The 20,801-nt window shown below is 40.0% G+C and overlaps 1 protein-coding gene across 1 annotated transcript; it reads left to right on the top strand.

Moving 5' to 3' along the window:
- The first annotated feature begins 7,388 nt into the window (after positions 1–7,388).
- Positions 7,389–8,768, top strand: LOC137271600 (uncharacterized). The gene has a single exon (XM_067804042.1). It carries the CDS (start codon positions 7,389–7,391, stop codon positions 8,766–8,768), a length of 1,380 nt encoding a protein of 459 aa, XP_067660143.1.
- The last annotated feature ends 12,033 nt before the right edge of the window (positions 8,769–20,801 follow it).

Below are 20,801 nucleotides of genomic sequence, written 5' to 3'. Positions count from 1 at the left end.
ATTTCCTCTATATCATTATATATTAATATACTCCGTATTGGGTCCTCTTATGTTCCTTGTTTAGATAAATGAATCACTTATTGGTATCAAGCAACATACTTTTATTTGCTGATGATACCTCCCTTTACATAATCATACGTAACCCCACCGATGCACCAAGAATGTTGAACAGTGATCTTGCTAATCTGTCTCAATGAAGAAATGAATTGCAGGTGTCGTTTAGTCCCCCCAAACCAGTGCCTACGTTATTCACTGAAAGGCAATACCTAGAGCGAAAACAGATTTAATGATGGATGACTATCATAAACATTTAGGGCTACGATTTCAAAGCAATGGTATATAGAATATGCAAATCGAATATCAAGTAAAGAAACTAGTCCTATAATATATTGCTTTTGGAATCTTAAATGTGAACTAATAAACTAAACAGAAAGACTGTATATATCATTCCTCCTTCCTGTCTTTGAATACTGTGACTTCATTTGGGACAACTGATCCCAAGAACAAGGATCAGTACTAGACAGATTACACCTTGATGCTCATCGTACCTTAAGTGAGGCCATCATGGGTATCAGTCATTAAACAAATGACGAAGAAACATGTATGCCATCTCTCTTTCAAAGGAGAAAGAATCATAAATTGTTTATTTTTTATAAGATGGTACATGTTTAACGCCAGAGTACTTAACAAGATAAGCTCCACAAGAAGTGGGCAAAAATACTCACTATTTCCTTCATAATGCCAAAGATACTCAAGACAGCCAGAACAAAAACAACTAGACGAGTTTAACACTATAACACTCTCTTCTTCCATTAGTCATACAAGGCTACAATAATCTGAACGACTATGTAAATCGGCAAAGTTATTGTCTAAATTTAAATTATATCTTACTTATTACACTCTCATTTTCAGAGCTATAAATACTTTAATTATTGCCACGCGCTTTTTCCAAATTATCATGTCCAAACTGAGACTGGGTGTAGTGTTTTAAACTTATACCATTTCGAAAGACATAAAAAGAAAACAGTTCATACCAATGTGGCTTTTTAACAGAAGATACCCCGTACTTCACTTTTTGCCCTGTATTTCGTCATATCAGACATAATATAACCAGTACTTCTACCGCAATAGATTCTCTGTTGAAGAAATAATCTGTGGCAAAGATAACGTATCCAATATTCATGCAGAATTACTTCTTACATCCATTTATCATTTCATAATTCAACTCCAAACGTATGGCTAAATAACACATAAACTCCTTTTCTTGGTTTTGAAAATTGCCTCATTGAATTATACATCCTTTTACAATCTCTTAATCGTGTTTAATTCGTTTAAGCTGTTTTCTCTTGGGAGAGGCATCAATACAGGCCTTGTTCGATCTGTTTGCCTTCCTTTTTGTGGGTTCTCTGTTGTCTTTCTGATGTCTTTTCTTTTTTTTTAAAATAAATACTGTTTAAACCGCATATTTTTAGTTTCGAAAATGTTTATTGGTCATGTGATTGTACTAGCATGAATTTTAAACCATGTGAATTAGAGAAAATAGAGTGGTAGGGCACTTGTTGTGGGGTTAAACAAACCGAAATGGTGGACCCTGCTGCAGACGCTTTTTCTCGAGTTCCAAACATTAGAGCAAAGCATTCAGAAACATGTTCATTTGAGCTCTCCTACAATCACACCTGATTCCTAACTGGCTAGTGGCATTGTTTCAAAAGAAATGAAACAGTAATTTCATGACCTTAAACCATGTGTTCCACTTTCATAATGTATTGCAATACATATTGCAGTACGCTAACGTATATCACAAAACATCGCAATACGAAGATTTTGGTAACACCCAACCCTGCTAATGACTATTTAGAAAAAAATCGGTAAATATCTCAAACATTTCTACATTTAGTGTTATATTTTTTGTCCTTATGTATGGAACAATGTGTCGACGTTGTAATAGTATTAACCACCCCACCATTCAAATACAACATTGACATGGTCAGAAAGCAAACAAACAAACAAACAAACATACATGTTTTTATCTGTTTTCAAATCGTTTACCAGAGGGATCATGCTATAACAACTACAAGACCTACACTTTCTTAATCTATAAATATCTGTAGAGATAGATTGAAACCCATGTGCATTAATCATATACATTGTATTTTATTAACTAGATGTTTCACCACAAAAACATTTACATCCCCGCACATGTACCTTTCCTGTAAAATTCTATTGCTCTAGCCTCAACAAACCTAAAATAAAGTCAATTCCACCCAATTTTGTATCAAATTGTTTAATCTAATCATGTGTAATATTGTATCTCGGACTGTTTAATTGGGCTGTCTCCTCAAACGCTGAAGGTCATCAGTGGGTCCACAATACTGTATTCGGCGTCAAATATATTTTGCTTTAAATTCTTTAAATTCTGAGAGTGACTTACTATACTTACTGAAATTAATTCAGTGTACAATGTAATATTTTCTTATATATAGATACAAGAATAAAAAGTCTTCTACAACTTTTCTTTATGATCATATTATCATTTCGTAAAGAAGAAACAAAAGGCACAGTATGATGGCAAATCCGTTCTGGTGAAATCCTATAGCCTACAAAGTTAGCATGACCATGGCCTGCACAACTATCACAGTTTGAAATATGTCATCACTCATCGTGCTTTTGGATGAGCTATAGCTATTTCTGTAAACTGGATGGTTTTACAAATGCGTTTATCTCACATACTTCACCTATCAGATTCTAAAACAGAATCAGCTTACCCGCTTTTCCATATTTCATAAATGGAAAGGAAGCAATATCGCAATATCGCAATGTCGCTGTATCGCTATGTCGCAATGTCGCTGTATCGCCATATCGTGTCTCTATATCGCAATGTCGCCTTTTCGCGTTATCGCCATATCGCAATGTCGCCCAGTTTTATCGCCATTTCGTGTCGTGATATCGCCATTTCGTGTCGTGATATCGCCATTTCGTGTCTAGTTATCGCCATTTCGCGTCTTGTTATCGCCATTTCGTGTCGTGATATCGCTATTTCGTGTCGTGTTTTCGCTATTTCGTTTTCTGGCCGTATCGCAATATCGCTATATCGTGTCGGCGTATCGCAATGTCGTGTCGTGCTATCGCTTTGTCGCAATGTCGCCTTGATTTTACAGGGCGATAAAGCGATGGCCCGAATCAGCCACCATACGAGCGTGTTTCCAGTATTACCGACATTGCTTCCGATAGGGCCGATGGGTTTCTGTTATTACCGTTAAACTACCTATATCGCTGCAATTGTTTCGCGAGTGGGCTGCGTTTGTTTACATTTGAGATGCAATTCCTTCAAATTTGCTGTAATTCCTAATATCAGATTGTCTTACCATCTATGGAACAACTTGCATCAAACATGTTGTGAGGAACCAAAATTATACACCTGATCCAAGGACCTAAGGTATGTATGCCTTAATTAGCATGGAAATGCTAATTCTCACCAGAAAAGTAAACGTACAATCTGTTTGGAATCAAATATTAATCTGAATCAATTGTAAGTAAAATTATTGACAACAACAACTTCCAACCCTAAGTCAAAATATACCTCCACCAAATACATTAATTCAGCTACAATAAATACTGAATGAACTTTTCACCAATTAAACATATTTTGGTAGTTTATTCCTCCTATGTAAAATCAAATATAACTAACTTGAATTCCACCAAAGTCAATATCTCCTTTCCATGACTTTCAAACCACCTTGCCCACTTGGTAGAAAGACGGCAAGTGAACAAACTTCACACTTTCTTGACCTCATTGCTAATTTGCATAGGAACTACTTCCGACCCATGACCCAGTTATTTGCAACTGATCATGTATGAATCTGTCTGTAGAATGATGGCGGATATATCTAAGTCCATGGACAATACGTTGTTTCAATACTGTGTCAGTGTTGTAAACCTAAGTACGGGTTTTGCATGTTTTTCTTTCATTTTCAAAACCGGCGGAATGTCATAGTAACTGTCGCGGATTTCAAGAGAAGCAGCAATTTAGAGTCTTTCTGTAAAATTAGTACTGTTCAGCAGAAATAGAATTGTCGTTCTTGTTAGAAGTAGTTCTGATGTTCATACGACAAAATGACATCCTTCCAGAGGTGTATGAGTGGCTCTTCGGCTAGTCCTGAAAAGATCAAATTGGTCAGGAATGCTACATGGTGAGTTGAAGAAATGTCAAGTAGCGTGATCAGTGAAGGACGTTTTAGATGAAACTAAAGAAGAATGTGTTTTAGAAAATATTTATACAAGAGATACTGACAACCTCATCTCTGCTGAACTTTTTTTGAAGACTTTTCTTATGAATGTAAGAGGTAAATCCACCTCGTTTTCATCTTATTTGAAGAAAAAGAAAACTGAACAAAAGACAAACAGCTAGAAAAAGATGTTCAAATATTAGAAGGAACAATTAGGGAAAACGTTCAAACTGGCAATAAGAACTGCTTGCCAACTTATCTAAAGATACCCTAACACCCGAACACATAAAAGAAGAGAAGGAAAGAAGGTAGACAAATAAGAAACAAATTCAATGGTATGAAGAGGGGGAGAAACCAACCAAATATCGTTTTCTTTTAGAAAACAGAAATTATACTAGTAAACTTATCAACTCCTTATTTAATGACAAGGAGGATTTTTTAACTGATGATAGGGCTATTTTAAACGGACAAGTTAATTTTCGATCAAAAACTATTTCCTGATAATACTATTAATTGTTAAACACTAACTTTGACACTATAAACCAATAATATGGAGGGGATATCTGAAACAGTAAAGGCTATGAAAATAATTAGCGCCCAGGACTAGCAAAATGTTTCGTCATGTGTAATCCCAAACTGTCATATCTCCTCTTTCTTTCATAATGAACGTGGCTACAGACAAGGAGACCCAGTTTCTCCATGTGTTCGTTCTGGTAGCTTACGTGAGTGAGTTTAGTTTTACGCTGCACTCAGCAATCTCCCAGCAATATGGCGATGGTCTGTAAATAATGGAGGCTGAACCAGACAATCCACTGATCAACAACATGAGCACTGATCAGCGCGATTAGTTGGACCCGACCACCTGATCCCGTCAGTCGCCTATTACGACAAGTATGGGTTACTGAAGGTACATTCTAACCCGGATCTTTATGGGTTTCTGGTAGCTGAAATCCCCGGAATCATGGCAATGGATAAAAAAGAATCAAAATGAATAAGAAATACGCAAATGCTACTCAATTATACTTAGATGGACCTGAAGAACGCTTGAAAGCAGCTATAGAGAAAATTTACAAACATTTTACAGCATGTCTGGACTTAGATCAAAAGTAGAGAAAACTGAAGCAGTCTTGATTGGAAGCAAATTAATGCTGTGCCCAGAAAATAGTCGAGACTAGCAGGAAGATGACTTTAACATTTTTGGCATATATACTGAAAGCTAAAAGAAACGTCGTAATATTTGAACTGACATTGAAGTATTTGAGTGTTTGAACTTTTTAAAAGAAAATAAACACCGAAAGTCAAGTTTGAGGAAAACATGAATCGTGGTTTATAGACGTTTTTTACGCAATAAAGAATCGTTTAAGAATCGATTTGTTATCTATGACCAATCGTATCATGAGATATCTGTCACAGAGGAAATTAGTGAGTGAGCGAGTTAATAGTTATCGTCACATCGTCAATATTGCAGCCATATCGCAGTAATAATGACGAGAACAAGTAATAATGACATTGTAGAATGAACAAATATAAGAAACTAAAACCCTGTTGGCAATGAACAGTAAAACCACTAATATATACCACAGATATCCATTTATTGAATCTAAAACAGTTTAACTATGGTGGACAATATAATATAAAATTGGGCTATAGATTGCCAACAACTGAAGGTAGATCACCACACTAGCGACCATGGGAACTTACATTACTTTTGCTACCTGCATGGACCCTAGCTGGATTTACACCAGATACTCAGTCGTTAACAATTTATGCACATCTAGCCATACATTTAAAATGACATATATACTGTGATTAAAATAGCGGAGAGTCTGAATTTACTTTGAACGTTTGTGGACTTACGTACCCTCTCATGAGGACAATAATTTTACAATACTTCAATTTTACAGCCACTAACAATCTTAGTTATCGATTTAAACTTCCAATCATAAAATATTTATCTATTTACAAGTCTGCTATCAAATCTAAGTCTTTTAAAAATGCTAGAATTAAACGAGAAGTTCTGGTACTAAAAAGATCCTTCATAGTTCGTGATTTGAAATATTTATCCCTTGTGATGGAATATTCGACACAGTCAAGCAAGACATGCTTGACCGTGATTATTTCATCACAAGGGATGCAGAACAGAGGATCCTCACCTTTCAATAAGTATTCATGAGTATATCTCGTATGGCCAATACGACATCGCCGCATGATGACCTCTTCAAATCTGGACTGACAACCCAAGTAGCTATAACCAACATAAGGTTTTATTTCATGTAATTTATTTATGTCCACTTGGGCATCCCACTTCTTTTGCATCAGATCATGGATATTAGATCTAATGGTAGCTTTATAATCAGTGTATGGAATATGAAGTGGTGTCACAGATTTGTTTAGTGCTGCCTTAGCAGCGAGGTCAGCCAGTGAGTTACCAGAGATTCCAATATGGCTGGGTAACCAACAGAAGACGATGTCGTATTTGCCAGTAGCAAGATCATTATACAATTCAATAATTTGTATGAAAAGTGGATGTTTACAAGAAAGATGTTTGTTATCCTGAATCTGAAAATATGATATATTGTTTATATTTAGGGTGTCTTTGAATATATTTAAGAGCCGTCAATATGGCGTTTGCTTCTGCTGTAAAAATAGAGCTGTTATCTGTTATTCTAGTAGATATTGTTCTGGATCCAATGACAGTGGCACAAGATACTGCGTCGCCGTCCTTGGGCCCATCGGTGTCCTCCCAATACGACTACTCTCCAACTGGACTACTTCCCAACTCGACTACTGTTGAAATACTCATTTCAATTAGGCACCCTTTATAATAATGGACTCATTCCACTGACTTAGTTAAGTAAAGAACATAACATTTAAAAAAAAATAATTAAATAACCAGGAAACAGGACGGATTGATAATCCTCACTTGTTTGATCAGCTATTTGTTAATACAAACATTAGTTTTATCTGATTGCATCTTTAAAGTTGTGTTTGTGATGATCCTTAACAGAACTGATCAAAGTATTCTTGTATAAACAAACAAACAAGCTTCAATGCAAAACAAAGGAGTAGTAGCAAGAGGTAGTAGAGAGTTAAATGTCTCAACGTCTCAGTTTTTCAAAACTTAACTATAAAAGATTGGAATGGAAATTTCATGTTATAACTATGGCGAATGTTCAGAGAGCAGAGTTTGTGATATCACAGAGAGGAGCCCGGCAGGTTATACATCAGAGCTATAGATACAAGCTGAACCGCACTGGAGATACTGCAGTCTACTGGAGATGTGCTCAGACTGGATGCAAAGGAAACATCTCTACAGTTGGCGAATTCATTCGTACTGTTACAGGAGCACACAACCACCCACCAGAAGATGAGACATCAATGAAGTTGATCAGCAACCTCCGCAAGCGCTCCCGTGAAGAAACGACTGCAATTCAACAAATCTACAACGACGAAATCAACAACATCCCTGTAGAAGCTGCCGCCACTGTCCCGCCCCTGTGCTCTGTGAAGTCTGGACTGTATCGTCACCGACGCAAGACAACGCCTGCACTTCCAAAGGACCTAGCATCGGTCAACATAGAGGGTTCCTGGGCTAACACCAAAGACGGTCGCCGATTCCTGGCAGTTAACAGTGGCAGAGAAGACAAGATTCTTGTATTTGCGACGGATGAAACACTTGAGATGGCCCAACAAGCGAACATTCTGTATATGGATGGCACTTTCTATTCTTGTCCAGGACTGTGGCACCAGCTGTATGTCATCCACTCCATGGCCGGCGGCAAGATGTTTCCCCTCATGTTTTGCCTCTTACCAGACCGTCGCCGAGAGACTTACACTCGCTTGTTCCAGCAACTGAAAGAAGTTACCCAGGACAGAGTAGGAAGACCCCTCAGCCCAGACGTCATCCAGGTAGACTTCGAGTATCCTGTGCACCAGGCTATTCACGCAGAGTTTCCTACCACCGCAGTCCGAGGTTGTTATTTCCACTACTCCCAGTGTGTCTGGAGAAAGGTGCAGGACTTGGAACTTGTACGTGCCTATAAGGACAACCCTGAAGTTGGACGTTTGGTTCGCCGTGCTGCTGCACTGGCACTGTTGCCTGCAGGGAATGTCCAAGATGTGTGGGTGGACTGCATGAATGACGGCCCTATTGGTCATGCCAAGTGCGAGCAGTTTAAAGACTACATCGTGAACAACTGGGTGGACTTCGGTGCTAGATTCCCCATTGCTGTCTGGAACCACAACAACACTGAAGGGCCGAGAACAAACAACCACCTAGAGGGTTGGCACCATCACCTGAACCAAACTGTGCAGCGCTGTCATCCCAACATCTTCAGTTTCATCTCCACCATCAAGTCCTTGGAATCCTCAAACAGAAGACTGCTTGCTCAGATGATGCATGGTGCCAACCCTCCACCCAGGAAGAGGATGTATGTTCAACTGGACACTCGTCTGCAGAACCTGAAGACCCAGCTGCAGAACAACCAGAAGACACCCTTGGAGTTCGTGGACGCTGCAGGAAGATTGCTGAAATTAGACTGAACACTGTGCACATGATATACCTGTACCTAGCAACATTCAGTGATGACTATTTTGGCTATGCGACAAATTAAATGCGCTATGTGATAAATGTGTGATAAATCTGTAATGTGTTGTATGTAAAATAAACATGAGATTACACGTGTGTTTATATTTTTGTTGAAAATGAACTGATCCAAGAGTCGCATGATAGGGGTGACAGGTAGTAATTAGAAATCAGTCGTCCATTAAGTTTGTGTATTTAATGAGTAGTCCAGTTGGAGAGTAGTCGTAATGGGAGGGAACCGGCCCATCTGTAAATAAGGATCTATAATTGCTATATTTATGTTTTAATTGATTGTATTCTTGTTTATACTGTAATTCATTTGTTTCTGACTTTTTAAAATGATGTTAATGTTAGGTCAACTTGTGGCCTAACCACCTGCCAAGGGGGAGAAGAAGGAAGCTGGGAAGGAGCTATATTATGCAGCTCAACGCTGGCAGCAGAAGTAAATGGTTTTATTCTTAAACCAAGAGGCGGCCCAAGGAAAGATTTCTTATTGTATAAATTCTCATACAAAGGACTGAAGACACAGTTGAATGCAGGGTTGAACTCATTGGAATATTGTTTTGCTATATACTGTAAAGCTAATTTTATACGGCGCTGCTTAAGAGATGGTTCATCAGCCTCGGCGTTCAGCCTGTGAGGTTCGAAAGGAGACGAGACAAAGTCTTAGACCTTGATGATGAACAGAATCTAATAGTGTTAGGTTGCTTTTGCACTACCTTGTGGGACACCCTGATTCTGCTGTAATGACAGACAGGGTTGAACCCACTCTAAATTGAAATTGCCGGTCATGGAAAAAGTTGGATATAAAGTGAGGCAATATCGGCCTCGTAATCCAAAGTCATGCAAATCTTTTAAAATCCCATGTCGTGTCGTACGCATTTTCTAAATAAAAAAAGATCGACACTGCATGTTGCTTATTTATTATGACATTCTTAGCAAAAGAAAACGCACGAGATGATCGATAGTACTTCTGTTTTGTATATCTGTTATTAGGTTATTGGTTTCCAAGTACCAAGCAAGTCGATTATTTATCATGCGATCCATGGTCTTGCAAACACAGCTAGTTAGTTAAATGGGCCTATAATTGGAAGGATCAGAATGATCGCGTCCAGACTTGGGGATCGGGACAACTATAGCATCGCGCCATGACGAAGGGAAAGTTCCAGTTGTCCAAAAGCCATCAAAAGTATGTAAGAGTGTCTCCCAACATGATTCAGATAAGTGTTTCAGGAGTTGATAATGGAAGCAGAAGCAGTGTCGTAGGCCTGATCAAGAGCAGTATGAAGCTCATGTCTCAAAAGGGTTTCATTGTAGTCTTCCCCAATGAATGAATTGAAATTAATAGCTTTCTTTTCTTGCTGTATTTGATATTTTTTGGAATTCAGATCATTAGATGAGGAAGAATGTTTGGCTAACATCTCTGCAAGCTTATTTGCAATATCTGATTTAGTGGTTAATAACTGTTTCCCATCTTTTTAGATGGTGAATGTCAGATTTAGAGCCCTTACCTTTGGTTTTCTGGATCATATTCCACACCTTTGATATCGGCGTACGCGCATTGATTTTTGATACATAATTTCGCCAAGATTGCCGTTTACTTTGCTTGAAAGTACACCGTGCTTTAGCATTGATAATTTTAAATTTATCTAAGTTGTAGATATCAAAGTAGGTTAAGACCTCTTTGTCCATGTGCAGTCAGTCTGGCAAGCAATTGTTTGAAGAGATACATGGTTTGTCTTCGGGTCTGAAAGTCGTGTAGACACAGTGGTGGCTTAAGTAGATCCTGGCTGTTCTTAAGCTAGAACAATCTTCCGTGCTTCCAGATAACTTGCATTACGGTCATGCTTTATTCGAGAGATTTGAGATTGAAGTTTCCATGTAGGACATTCCTTTGACGAGGACGGATGGCCACCAGAGCAGTTGACACGCGAAGGTGGATTTGTACATGACTTGCCATCCTCGCATGTTCCACCACATCGAGGACAAGCGGCTGGATTACGACATGACTTAGATCCGTGGCCAAACTTCTGACAGCTGTAACATATCAGGGGATTCGGAATGAAAGCATCTACCATTAAGTTACAATATCCAGCCTTAGGTGATTCAGGATGAGCCGGAAGACCAAATGCAAACAAGTACGTATTTATCTTGACCGTTTCATTGTCTTTCTCCATTGTAAAACGTTTTACATCAATAACATTTTGTGATTTTTGTTCGAAGACAATTTCAGCTTCGGTCATGTCCGGTAGACACCGTATTGCATCTCGTACAATCTCCTTGCCGCTGTTCAAAGTCCTGTGAGGAGAAATTTGCACAGGAATATTCGCTAAAGATTCGGTGGAAAGGAGAATCTGTGACTGAATGTATTTCCTGCACTCAATCAAAAGACAGCCAGAACGGAACATTTTAACTTCTTTAACTTCCCCAGCTAAACCTCCGATACCCTTTGCAATGGCAAATGGATTCAGCTGTAGAGGATTTCCATCAGTGGAAGACATGACTGGAAATCTAACCCAGTGATCAGAGTTCATTTTTTGTGTTGAAGGATCGTCATCTTCGGAAGAGAGTGGTTCATGAGTACGTTTTTTGTAAGGGGGTGCCATGTTAGTAGTAGTTATGTTTCATCCATCTGGCTCCCCACACACCACGGAGTGTCAACAAGGACGATGCCTTACACCTGTGGATCTCCAAAAGATGGCACCAAGGATACCAGGTGGATATACTCTAGTAGAAACATATCTTTAAAAGACATATCCTACTAGATTGGCCCATGAGCCACCGCCTTGTGGCATAGGACTCTAGGCAATGTAATTCTATGACACGTTAGAACATACAAAGTCAAAATGGTCAAAATTGTTCTAACCTTTTTTCAGTTATCAAAAATAATATCCATGCACAGGGCACGGCGTGACCAGCCGATTGATAGAATCGGGCCGATTCTACCACCCATCTAGGTGAAGTAAAGGCGACGTGGTGTGTTGAGCAAGAGGAACACGGTTCAGACTCCTACTGCCCTCAACCAACAGACTACCGTCCTCCGCCGACACGGGACGCAACCCACTGCAAACAGGTTGCCCAATTCGGTCGCTCCTTGCAACCAACAATGGGGTGGACCTAGCTGACCCGGGTCCACACGGGGGTTCGAACGGCTCTTTGCGTTACCCAGCACCCACCACGAGGAGGTGGCCGTTCACGGGTGCCAAGTCACCACGATGAAGAATAAAGAAAGAGCTGAGGCTAGTAGAAAAAATGCCTCGCTAAGACATAATAAGGGCCAAAGTGGTATGTTGAGCAGAAGAAACACGGTTCAGACTTTGTTCAAATGGATATTATAATTCAAGTACATGTATTATAGAATTCAAAAAGAGACGCGATACTGATTTATTATAATGTATACACTTGCAGTTGAATCCCCTCAAATATTTATGAAGATGGACATGCCTATATTTTGTTTAATGCAAACGAGGTTCAGAAGATTAATAATGGACGTGACTCCATAAAACAGGTTGTCCGATGATATAATAGCGCAATAGTTTGTATTACACATGTCCCTGGACAAAACTTTACCTGGACATGCATTCTGCCAGAGGCTGCTATTTCGAGGTTGAAAGAGGTGTTCAAATATCTCTTTTTTTAGTGTAGTCTGATTGACTGATTAAACGCATCACATTATCCTCCTTTTATTGGCTATGGATCTGATACACGTGATCATTACACTGGATAAGATAATTACAGAGATCAAATACAAACGTTTTTTACACAATGCTGATGTAAATTGCATTGAAAAATCACATCAAATCAACATGAAACTTTCAAAAGCTTGAACAAAATGCTCCAGTTGCCTTTGTATGGTGTATGTGTAATGTGTAGTAATGTGTAATGTGTGTGTGTGTGTGTGTGTGTGTGTGTCTATGTGTATGAATAATTTAATTTAGAAGAAGGTTTTGTAACCTTGTCACCGTTAATTCAATCAATGTGCAAGAATAGTATTTTAGTATTCACTCCATATGACGAGTAACAAACACTTACTTCCTGTAACAACATCTCATGATCTCCTTTCTCGCAGACATGTATTCATTTACCTGCATAAACTGTTTGAGAGGCATTCTAGAAGTTGCTGAGATAAAGATGACAAGAATTTTTTTTATGGATGATCAACTTCTTTATTGCAGGGTAGCGACGTTTCGGTATAGATTCTTATACCGTTTTCAAGCGTGTGGGGAATGGCAGGGGGAGTACAATATATATACAGCAGAGATGAGCATGTGATGACAATACAACAATAACAGGATTAACAATAACTATTTGAGGTAACAATACATTAGAGAAGTGTTGAGGTAAGCTGATTAAGGACTGAAGCCAGCGGGTGAGTTGACAGAAGCCAGAGTGAGATGAGTGGATTAATTGGTGGAAGCCAGGGTGAGTTGAGTGGATAAATTGAGACTGGGGGCCAGAGTGGGTTGATTAATTAGTGTTAATGATGCAGTTGAATGCCGGAGAGACAAAGACGCCTTGATCCCTGTTGATTGTTGGGTTGTGTCTGCGGATTTGTACTGCTTCAGCAAGTTTGCGTTGTTTGAAGTCATGTTTGTTGCTAGCAAGTGTTGTGACAGTGTCCCAGTTGATGTTGTGGTCAGGAAATTTGGTGATGTGTTCCGAAATGGCTGATTTTGTGTCACCTTTGTTTGTGGAGGTTTTGTGTTCTTTGATGCGTATGTTGAGTGGTCTGGATGTTTCCCCAATGTAGTTGCTGCAGCAGCTGCAGCTGCCGCAGCTGCAGCTGATGTTGTAGATGACACCTTTGTCATTCTGCCCCAAGCTAACGACCCCTCCGCTCTCCTTCAGCACCTTAACCAGCAACACCCCCGCATTCAGTTCACGTTTGAGACTGAAAGCAACTCACAACTCCCCTTCCTTGACGTTCTCGTCACCCGCACTACTGACAACACCATCCAAACCTCTGTCTATCGTAAACCCACTCACACTGACCAATACCTCCACTTTGACTCAAACCACTCACTCCGAACTAAAACGGGCATCATCTCTACCCTCACCCGCCGTGCCCTAAACCTATCCTCTGTCTCTCCTCAACCCGAACTAAACCATCTCAAGCATGTCTTCACTCAACTAAACAACTACCCTCCCCAACTTGTTAACCGTGTCATTAACTCCACTGTCAACCCACCTCCCAAACCCACTACTACCAAGCCTGATCCCGCTCCCATACGCATCTCACTACCATACACCGGCAAAACATCACACCACATCAGTCGCCTACTCAAGCAACAAGCAGGCATTGACACCTACTTTACAACAGGAACACCCCTCAAAACAATCATTAAGGCCAACGGTAGGAAACACAGTACACAACAACAACACCCTAAAGGCGTCATCTACAACATCAGCTGCAGCTGCGGCAGCAACTACATTGGGGAAACATCCAGACCACTCAACATACGCATCAAAGAACACAAAACCTCCACAAACAAAGGTGACACAAAATCAGCCATTTCGGAACACATCACCAAATTTCCTGACCACAACATCAACTGGGACACTGTCACAACACTTGCTAGCAACAAACATGACTTCAAACAACGCAAACTTGCTGAAGCAGTACAAATCCGCAGACACAACCCAACAATCAACAGGGATCAAGGCGTCTTTGTCTCTCCGGCATTCAACTGCATCATTAACACTAATTAATCAACCCACTCTGGCCCCCAGTCTCAATTTATCCACTCAACTCACCCTGGCTTCCACCAATTAATCCACTCATCTCACTCTGGCTTCTGTCAACTCACCCGCTGGCTTCAGTCCTTACCTCAACACTTCTCTAATGTATTGTTACCTCAAATAGTTATTGTTAATCCTGTTATTGTTGTATTGTCATCACATGCTCATCTCTGCTGTATATATATTGTACTCCCCCTGCCATTCCCCACACGCTTGAAAACGGTATAAGAATCTATACCGAAACGTCGCTACCCTGCAATAAAGAAGTTGATCATCCATAAAAAAAATTCTTGTCATCTTTACCTGCATAAGCCCATGACGTTGCTAGCAATTGTTTTCAAATCACTTTAATACTTCTTCTGATTAACAGAGAAAGTAACCTCTCTCGTTACCAAAGATAATCTTTGATCATTACTGCTAAATTGATTGAAATAATAGGTACAGCATGAATTTAAAATGTAAAACCGCATATGTGAGTCTCTCGCTGAATGATATATATATAGGTGCTTCCTGCTGACGACCATTTGCGGCTCTCGCTGAATACGAGGTGTTTTTTATTACCGCCCAAACGCGGCTCTCGCTGTGAGAAGCTAATTAATTTGACGCACATACGCATCTCTCAGCCTTAATAAGTTAACTCAGTCACTGTCTCACTCACTGTTACATTCAGTATAACTGTTACTCACTCTCGTTACATTCAGTATAACTGTTACTCACTCTCGTTACATTCAGTATAACTGTTACTCACTCTCGTTACATTCAGTATAACTGTTACTCACTCTCAAACCAAGACTTTGATGAATTGATATTATATTTGTGACCCACTACTTTAGATTCGACTCAGTTGCCTTGTACATGAAACCTCTATTGTGAATCATTGTATCTTGTTCTCTGTTGAATATAAAATACTGCACAGTTTAGATTTGTCTGTGTTATACTTTGCTGGTTGTGAGGTGATTTCTTATACTTTTTGTCACGGCAAATTTTAACAAATGTGTGAAACCCATTGCTCGTGTCCCCCGCCGTGATATTGCTGGAATATAGCTAAAAGAGGTGTAAAACCATACCCACTTACTCTCGCTTGTGATGGTCACAAATACTTGCACAAACCAGAGTCAAAACAAACTCTTCCATTTCACTGGTGCCAACGGGATGTAATATAAGAATGACGTATCCATGATTTGTTGACAGATACATTGGAAGCATCGATTCGTGTCATCCAGGAAACATCTTTAATATTTTATCATCATTCTTCAGGGTGGTATTCCAGCATCAATTTCATCTGAACGTCATGGCTTCTGGTTGCGAGTTTGTTCTCATCAGTTTTCAACTTGTACTTTCTGATCAAATGTATTCGGGTATCGCCTTAGAGAAGATAATTATATCCAAAATATCTTGTGCTGCCATATGTACTGATCAAGGGTCCTGCTCATCGTTCTTTTACAAAAGAGATGAAAGGAATTGCTTTCTATTGGACGTGAACACCACAGGCCATCACAAGATGGCCCCAATACTTGGGATGAGACAGTATAAGAAGATTTCGAGTGAGTATCCTTTCAGTTAGTAGCATTCATTGTATAGTCAGAACGTCAACACTTGGAAATAATTACTCGAATACCTGTTCAAAAAAATCCATGGGGAAGAGACGGCAAAATACTGATTCGTTTAGTTGGGTTGTTGTGAAATGTCCCATTCAGCAATATTCCAGCTATATGACATCGGTACATAATTGAGTCTGGGTCACACAATCCAGTGTCCAAGAGCATGGACATCGATCTAAGAAATTGTGATACGATGACATGTGTCAGCCACGTCAGCGAGAGTGACCACCCAGTCCGACAAGCATGGGTTACTGAAGTGGTGAAGAAGAAACTGAAGAAACGTAATCGTATAGGTCACAGAGTTCATTTTTTGGGTTATGTGACAAATCCATGTAGAAGTGCTATACCGGATAGGCCTAGACATCATGATGGTCAGCGACCTAAGATAGCCGGCCAGCTATTCTAAGTGTCTTCCATAAATATTTGAATGTTCGCTACCCGTTCAAGGTTTCTGTTTTTATGGTGGATACATTTAGTGATTAAGCACCCTTTAAATACGTTTAATCGAAGTATAGACTCTTCTGTTTCTAAACCATATTCGTTTACAAATGTCACTTTAATATCTATCCTTTATTTATCATAGTGAGTGAGGTTAGTTTTACCTCTCTTCTAGCAATAATCCAGCAATATCAGAAAGAGGCTTTACCGCTAAGGTACCCCACTGCTCCTTCATTTATCACAACTGCAACGTAATCATAATATTAACTTGCAGGAAATATTCACCATTCACACTTAAGACTTTACACATACCAACAGGATTTCAGTAATTTCCACTCAATCCGATTTCCGATTTCCAATCAATCTGTACATAAAGAAAAACGTATTGCAACACCGAACATACGTAGCTATGAAAGTACTTCAAGTAAAGCCGTGCAATTTTTGTTGACGAAAATAGTAAATATGACATGTATGCAGCATCATACACAAATAGCACTGTCTCAATGATTTTTGTGCGAGCATGAGATACATAAGAAGCAAGGTACCCGCTCATGCAAAGCGTTTCAGTATCTTAAGACGCACGACATGAGCAGAATATATGTTGATTTGAGTGTCAAACCACATTGCAAACAAACATTATATGGTTATACTGATCTATCGATACGTTTGTGCATATAATGAGACCACGAAAAGTATCCGAAACCAAACGATGGCAGATTATTGGAATGAGGGATGCAGGCCTGTCATACCGTGAAATTTCACGAAGAACTGGACACCAGTTTAGCACTGTAAGCCGCATAGTGAAGAAGCATCAACACACGAATGACACCAAAGACCTGAAACGTACAGGACGACCCCGTTGCACATCCAGAAGAGAAAGGCACCTGTGAAGAGTCACCTCCTCTTCTCCCGTGTGGACCCGGGGCACAATGTGTCCACAGCACCCCATTGCTGGTCGTAAGAGGCGACCAAATTGGGCAACCTGTTTGCCGTGGGTTGCGCCCCGTGTCGGTGGAGGACGGGATCCTGGTGGTTGAGGGTAATTGGGCTTTTAACTACGTTCCATTTGCCCAACACACCACTTCGGCCCTTACTTCACCTACACGGGTGGTTGAACTGGCCTGGTTCAACCAATCGGCTGGTCATGCCAAGCCCTGTGCATATATTTTATATGATTGCACAACCTCTTTACTTGGACTTTTTTGAAAATATGGTCTGGGCACCCTTATTCATAGAAAAAGATTTCACTTCGTGATACGTTTTTCATAAACTTTCCCTAGAATCTTATGCCAAGAAGGCGGTGGCTCATGGGCCAATCTGGTGGAATGATTATACTTTTAAATTTTCTGCTGGAGTATATCATCCGGGTATCCTTGGTGCTGCAAGCTGGAGATCCGCTTGTTTATAGCATTGTCCTTGTGATACTCCGTGTTGGGTGGGGAGCTCGGATGATGAAACAATTATGAACTCACTATGGCTTACCAGACTCCCTCGAAAAAGACCAAACGTCAACTCGATAATGACAATGAAGAGAATGAATCCACTGTAACAGAAAATTGGCCACGTTTCGTTGTTCTTGACTGTTGACGAGACTCCACTGAAGTTGAACCCTTTTATTATTTCTAAGGGTATATAGGCAGGCGACGTTAAGAACATCAAACGCTTGCGTTCAGGATCTCTACTGATATAATGCAATCGAAAACAGCAGGCCTCCAACCTACCGTCAATGCAAACATTGGCTGGCATTCCTGTCTCAGTAACTGCCCATAGAACCTTGAACACCTGCAAAGGCATCATATGAGATAGAGACCGTTTGTTAACTGACATGTCAGAACTGGACATTGCGTCGGAAATGACAGATCGAGGTGTGACATATGTTAAACGATTTACTACATGGAAAAACAATGAACTGATATCCACAAACACATATGTTTTTCCATTCTCATCTCCAAGTATCCCCCAGTCTGTTAAAGTGGGTTACTGTAATATCGCAGTTGCAGTATACATCCCAAATCCACTGAGGTATTTTCGATGCCAAAAATATGGTCATGGAGTTAATATCTGTACACAGCCAGTGACATGTGCTTATTGTAGTGAAATGTCTCATGTAACGGAAGACTGCACTAGCACTGTCAATAAATGCACAAATTGTTCAGGCACTCATTCGTCTTTTTCCAAAGAATGTAAAATATGGCAAAAGCAAATGGAAATAAACAACGTGCAATTCACTCAAAATGTTTGCAGATGCTAAAGAGATTGTGGAATCAACGCTACCTAATACGACTTATGGATCAGTCATCAGATTACCTTCTGAAACCATGACTAAAAAAAGTATCCACTTCATCAAGTGTTACTCAAACACACCTGACTTGGGTTAAAACTGATAACCCGAAACTTTTCACGCCTGAACAAACTACTCAGACTTCAGAAACAAATATGAACGCTCGTGTATCATCTTCAGTTCAGGGTGAAGAACAGAGATTGGCACAATCTACAGAACATTCTCGATCTGAAACAAATTTAAAGTCTAAAAGTACTGTCAAACCGAGAACAGGTAATGGGAAAAAGACTGAGGGTTCAGAGAATCGTATAAAATTATTCAATAAATATGGTTCACTCGAAGACATGGATATGTCAGAAAACATCCACCACAGGGCACATAGTTTGTCGCCCTCCAGGAAAGTGAGGCGTAGATCCCCAATCAACCTACCAAAAAGATAATGTCTTCCAAACATATAGTACAATGGAATTGTAGAGGATTGAAGACTAATTATAATGAGTTACATCTGTTAGGCACCCGTAGCTCGCCAACCTCCCGTTGTGGACCCGGGGGCATATTTGGTCCACCAACCTGTTGGCCGTGGGTTGTGGCCCTGCCTCGGTGGAGGAGGGGATCCTGGTGGTTGAGGGCAATAGGGGCCTGCAACCGTGTTCCTGTTGCTCAACACACCACTTTGTCCCTGACTTCACCTAGACGGGTGGTTGAATGGGCCCGGTTCAATCAATCGGCTGGTCACGCCAGGCCCTGTGCATAGTTAGTATTATTGCACATATATATTTTTCTGGTCTTGGCTATTCTAAATTCAAATTATTCATGATATTGCTTTGCCTAGAGCACTATGCCAGAGGGTGGTGGCTCATGGGCCAATCTTGCATTAGTGACCTCCAGGTTCTAATTGTCTTCAGAAATTGTCATGGATGGAACCAACCTGACATTTATTCTGTTTGATAGTATTGGCTACCTGTGTCTGTATTGTTTGAGTATAACATCCCTGTAACCCTGGTGTTTCATCGTTGGTTTCCACTTTAACACCGTCCTTGTTGACACTCCATGGTGGGTTGGGAGCAGGGATGTCGAATCTACATCCATTCATTATGGCTTCCCAACAACTCTCTGGTTCTCGATCTAAATCCAAGAGAAAGCATGCAGACTTAGAAACTGTCTTGTCTTCTTCTGATGAATCAGAAACAACAAATTTAGATTCTTGGCCCCGTTTCCTGGTCGTACAGGGAACTGAAGGACAACCATTAAAACTGAACCATTTTGCAATATCAAAAGCAATTGCAGGAATATGCGGCGAAGTGAAAAACGTTACTCGTCTTAGAACAAGTTCCTTGCTGGTGGAATGTGCCAGAAAACAACAGGCAGTTAATTTGCTTAAAGCTCGCCATTTTGCAAATACAATGTACAAGGATTACAGCAATCCTGTGTCACCACACAGAACGTTGAATTCGTGTAGAGGCATTGTTCGTATTCTTGCAAAATGTCTCTCGGACATGTCAGAAGTTGATATCGCAGAACTTAAATCTCGAGGTGTCACCTCTGTGAAATGATTCACAAGAAAAGATGGCGATAACACTGTCAAAACAAACACATATCTGTTGACGTTTTGTCTTGGTACAGTACCAAAATCAATGAAAGCTGGGCATTTTAATATTGAAGTGGAAGTCTACATCCCTAATCCACTTCGGTTCTTTAAATGTCAGCTGTTCGGACACGGTTTTAACACGTGCAAAAACTCCCCAAAATGTTCTCGTTGTGGTGAGAAACATGTGAATGCCGACTGCACAAATACCATCAAATGTGCAAACTGTCATGGAGATCACATGTCCTCATCACGATCCTGTCCAGTCTTTGAACAACAAGCTCAAATTCTCAAACTTAAACACACAAATAATATATCTTTTGCTGAGGCAAAGAAACTGTTACCA

This window comes from Haliotis asinina, chromosome 2, assembly GCF_037392515.1.
Source record: "Haliotis asinina isolate JCU_RB_2024 chromosome 2, JCU_Hal_asi_v2, whole genome shotgun sequence".
Lineage (NCBI taxonomy): Eukaryota > Metazoa > Mollusca > Gastropoda > Lepetellida > Haliotidae > Haliotis > Haliotis asinina.
This window is presented reverse-complemented; position numbering and strand designations above follow the sequence as displayed.

Bases quoted from the DNA above. Each gene is read 5' to 3' on its own strand.
- LOC137271600 (XM_067804042.1), top strand. From the start codon at position 7,389: ATGGCGAATGTTCAGAGAGCAGAGTTTGTGATATCACAGAGAGGAGCC.